Source organism: Eurypyga helias, unplaced genomic scaffold (assembly GCF_000690775.1).
Source record: "Eurypyga helias isolate BGI_N326 unplaced genomic scaffold, ASM69077v1 scaffold7368, whole genome shotgun sequence".
Classification (NCBI taxonomy): Eukaryota; Metazoa; Chordata; class Aves; order Eurypygiformes; family Eurypygidae; genus Eurypyga; species Eurypyga helias.
Window position 1 is genome coordinate 1,426 of NW_010268833.1, and position 5,064 is coordinate 6,489.

Below are 5,064 nucleotides of genomic sequence, written 5' to 3' on the forward strand. Positions count from 1 at the left end.
GTTGTTGCTGGAAAGCAGCACAGCTCAGCATGGCTTTGGAAGGGACGCTGGGCAAGGGTGGGAGTCGGGTGCCTTACGGGGGGAAAGCTACGGGCTGTTTCAGGTTTGTAGGGCGCTTACAGCTATGTGGCCTCAGGCTGGAGCAGATCACAGGTGTCATGAGTGGGGTCAGTTCTTTAGCACACGGGTGGGACAAGGTGCAAAGCCAGGTAAGGGTGTAACAACAGTTCTGGTGTCGAGGGTATGAGCAATATCAGCTCAATTGCTCAGTTTGGGTGACTAAAGCAGGTAGAAATCCTACAAATCTACAATCCTAGCAACACTAATTTAACTGTTTTAATTGGCAACAGCTCACATGAACACATCGTTCTCCTACGTTCAGCAACGGACTTCTCTCTTCCAGCCAGCTTGGGGGGGGTAAGGTGTCTCAGCAGTGCCTGCCTGTACCCTTGCCCCTGCTGATGTCGCATGGGTTAGGATGTCGATAGTGAGCCATGGATTTCCGCTGGCTGCAGGCACAGTACGCAGTGGAGAGGAGACAGGCTTGCAGCGCCGCATCTCTGGGCTAACAGCACCAGAGTATGTCCAGGTGATGCGCGAAGTAGCTTTTGTTACATATTTCACAATAGCGTAAAATAATGAAAAATTAACATTTTGCATGTCACAGAATATTTGTTCTAATAATAATTTCTATTAGCAACGCGGACATCTGCTTCCTTCAGAAATTAATTCTCAGAAAGGCTGGGAGAGGTTTGAAATGCCTTTCCAAAACCACAACCTCACCAAAAGGTCTCCATATTGAAGGTATGTCGACATATTCAATTTTGAGATTTAGCTGGAAATAACCAGGATTTATATCCCTGAGAATGGCTCTACTTTTGCCACCGAATTGAGATGAATGATGCAGACTTGATCTATATTTTAAACCCACCAGTTCAGTGACACAAGCTTAAATGGGTTTTATTACAAAAAAATTTATTGTAGTTATTTACACCCGTTCCTTGATAAGTGTATAAATGTAAACATTTATTATAGATGTACTTATCTTACAGTTCGTCCCCAGTTGAGAGTAAATGTAATTTTTAAGCATACAGGTAGTGAGGAAATGTAAGCTATATTCACAGAATATACATCTGCGTGCAAAGTCCGCCAGCCCTAAGCTAGTGGTATAGACACTGTCCCGTTAGCTCTACTTCTGCTTCTCGTGTGTATGCTGGACTCTGTGATGTCGTCAGCGTGATCCTCGCTTTTCTTCTCCTTCAAGCTGTTGATGAATCTCAGGGTTATTTCATCCCATTCCTCAGGGAGCAGCATCAGCAGAAACCCAATGCAAATGATGATGGTGGCTCCCAACCTCACTACACTGAAGATCATTTTGTGCTTCAACAGATCCACAGCTGTGAAGAAGAAGCAACAGGATGAGCTACAGCACCAGACCAGCCTGGCACATCTCTAACCTGCGTGTTGCACTCTGGCTGTCATACTGGTCTTATCACTCAGTCTCCGAGACCAGCTCCTTGAGTTCCAAGAATGACAGCGTAGTATTGGAAGCATCTCCTCCATGCCTGACTGCCTTCATGCAGGCTCTGAGGAAGCCTTGTATGGGTGGTCTAGCCTCAAGTTTTCCATTTCTGCTCCAAGAGGGGAAGGTACTTTTAAGGTTAACTCTTTATCTACAGCAGGTTGCATCAGCATCGTGTTTCCTCGGGCTGCATGGACCAGCGATGGGGTGAGAGCAGCATGCAGGTCAGAAGGCTGGAGTTGATGGCTCTAGGCCCAGCCTCCCAACTCCGCAACCAGCAACAACAGCACATCCGAGCCCTTCAGCACCCTCTTGCAGGTACCGACTGTTTCGTAGGTCTGACCTGCATTGCCCTAAAAATAGATGTTTCTTTGAAAACATGCTCAAATACCTGGAGTGGCGAGGCTAAGAGGGTGGAGAAGGAGACTGGAGGAGCAGAGACAGAGGCCATTCAACAAGATAGGACTCTGGAGTAAACTTCCACCTCTACACCCCGCCTTGCTGCCCCTGGCAAGTCACCAGCACAGCGCTGAGCCGCAGCAGCAGTACATTGACTCCACCGCGTCTCAGCAGCCACCAGCAGCTTTGGACCGCTGGCTGGGGACCAGCCTGCCCTCGCCCCTGCGTGGTAGCGATGCATCCTGTCACTCCCAAAGAAAGGAGGCAAGACCAAAAAAAAAAAAAAGGCTTTCATCAGCTGAACACCCACCATCACCGGGAGCATCTGTGGAAGCTGAAGGAGATTGAACTGCTTTTGAAATATGTGACAGCAGATTGTGACTGTTTAGACAATAAACTGCTCTCCACATGCCAGCGTGCTGATTTTTTTCCACCGCCAACCGTGGTACTGGTACCTGCATTTCCAGGGACGCTGAGCACTGTGCCGACAGAGATCAGAATGGGGTATGTAAGCACGACACCAACGTTAACCAGAATATTGAAAGCTAGGGAAAAACAGAGAAAAATAATACATGATTATGGGGGAAAACAGTAGAGTGAGACTTTTCTCCTCCACCTTGACCCTACAAGTATGACATATGCTCAGCATGCATGCCACAATGATGTAGTTGTCCCAGAGTAATTGATTTTTATTTTTTATATATGAGTGAAGTGACGGGAAGCTGTGCATGGGGGAAGAGAGAGGGCTGTAGATCCTTTCACAAACTGTAACACCAGGGTTATCACACTCATATGACATAGCTTTGTCTGAGCTTTAACCAGATACCAATAACCTGGTTTTGCTATTATAAGCCATCATTTCTCCTCCTACCAGAAGGATGGTGATGCCACCTTCCCCGCTTGGCTGAGGCCGTGTTGTCCTTGCCTTAGTAGGACATTTCACTGACAAAAGACCCTGCACACCTCTAGCTGGACCACACGTGAAAGGTGAATGCAGCAGGGACTCGCACTCTAAAGGAAGCTAAATCCAATTAGCTGATGAAGTTAACTTCAGACTAAGCAGACTGGAGGGTGACCATGGTCCTGTTGCCATGTTGAAGGCAAGATGAAAGCTCACAGAAGTACAAATGTTCAATGCCTTTGATTTATGGATTGGGTTTGTTTTTTTTTTTTTTACATGCCAGCATCCCCAGCCAGCTCCAATTTCCTTGACAGATCAAAAGCAAACTGCAAAAACTTCCCTTTCATACCGTTCTCCATGGTGCTCTTCCAGCTCTCATGGCCAGGGGCTGGTGCTGTGGCAGGACCCCAGGTACCCCCCTGAACAGTTGCCACCCAGTCCCCTGCGAGTTCCCTGTGAGAAAGGAGCAAGTCTGTCTGCTCCCAAGGTTATTCTCTCCTGGCTGGCATTATATTCTTGGATAGATCTCTGGGTGGTAAGTTATCCCTACTTTTTGTCCCTTTGGTGCTCTGAGAGCAGCTGCAATTCAGGTTAGAGCAGTTCCAAGGTGCTCACAGCACCTCGGCTGAGAGCCTGACCACGTCCTGGGACGGCGGTGTGGATGGGCTACGTACTGAGCAATGACATCCTCTGTGTTTCCATTTAATATACTTGTAGTGAAGACAAAAACCTCTTCAATTATGAAATAATAGACCTGACTAAAGGGAAGGATGTTGTATCTGGAAATTAAAACACCCCTGGGCTGAATCCAACTGATATTTTGCCTGGCTCGAGGATAGCTCTGAAAGAGGGAGCGCTGTGGACGAGCGGATGGAAGGTGAAGGCTGCAGGAGAAGAAATAGCTCCAACCTTTGCAGGCTAATGCAAACCTGGGCAAGCTCTGCCCAGAGCTCTGCAGCACCCACCAAAAGTTGCCCCAGCACTGTGGGTCCCCGTGTCAGCGCACCCCCCTTCCCCCCCAGAGTATGCCAGGAACTGCTGGGTACACGCAGCCCTTTGAAATTGGATATATAGCAATCAAGCTGTGCCAGAGACAGAAAATACCAACGAAACTACAGTAGGAATGCAAGGACGTGAAGTGGACATTTAGTACCTTATTTATCCTCTGCAGTTAATAATGTTAGTGTTAAGGCTTCCCATGAAAAAATATGAATAATTTCTCACAAAGTACCAGTTTGCACTGGGATCAGATTTCATCTGTCAGAGCTCTCTGATGCTTAAGGTGGGGGGAATCGTTTGTGCCTGAAGCTAATTTTATATTGGGAGGGGAGGAGAAAAAAAAAAAAAAAGAATATATTTTTTTAACACATACCTAACCAGAGGCCGGCTACTCCGCACAGGTAACCCCACGGCACAGCAGAGAAGGGGGACCAGTACTCCACTTTCGTAAAATACAGTATGATCGGGGTAACGGAGATGAAAATTAAATTGAAGAAGCCCAGAGTAGAAACAAAATGAGCTGCTTCCCCAAAGTTCGCACTTCCAAGAAACATTTTGAATAAAACCTGAAAAGGAGAGAAGAGGGTTTAGACTTTGTGCCGGTCGTGGGAAGGAAAGTTTTCCTGCTGGGACTCCTCTGCTCCCTTGGGGAGAGTGGGGCACGGGGTCAGCCCTTCCCTGAAAAAGAGTTTTATGAGGGGAGCTTTGGTCCGATTTCTGCCCTTTTCTGTGTTTTAGCACAGTGGGGGATACTATGTTGTTACAGTAGGGATGGTTGAGTCTGTACAACAAAACACAAATGCCACGAGGAGGAAAAGTCACTAAGAACCCAAGGAGAACACCACTCCTGCAGTGCAAGTTGCAGGATTTGGGCTGTGCTTGGCACTGTTGAGGGGACTCCAGTGACTTCCGCAGCACGAACCTGCTGTGCGAGGAAAGCCCAGGAGGGAGTCACTTCAATTCACAGGCAGCACAAGCCTCTTGGGGGATTTGACCCGCACGAGCCCAAGTTCATGCATTCTGAGGGACTTGTGAATGGTCACGACAAATTTATCAGTGAGACAAGCAACGTCTAAAGCTGGGAGGCAACTTCTCATCCCACTACGACTACTCCAAACTTCCCCCTCTCTTTACACACACTTCACCTCCCTGATCTATAAATACAATAAATACAGCCACCTTTATCCCAACCTGTTCTTAGCTCAGACACATCCCTGCCCTTCATCCCTCATCTTCAAGAGCG

General features: G+C 47.6%; 1 protein-coding gene across 1 annotated transcript in view; it reads right to left on the reverse strand.

The window, feature by feature from the left end:
• Window positions 1-959: 959 nt before the first annotated feature.
• Window positions 960-5,064, reverse strand: part of SLC35F4 (solute carrier family 35, member F4) — a gene marked incomplete at its 5' end in the record, with an annotated part of 23,877 nt that continues 19,772 nt past the window's right edge. The window contains 3 exons of the mRNA XM_010157873.1: window positions 960-1,397; window positions 2,377-2,466; window positions 4,195-4,387. Coding sequence (XP_010156175.1) covers window positions 1,156-1,397; window positions 2,377-2,466; window positions 4,195-4,387 — 525 coding nt within the window. The remainder of the gene's footprint in view (window positions 1,398-2,376; window positions 2,467-4,194; window positions 4,388-5,064) is intronic.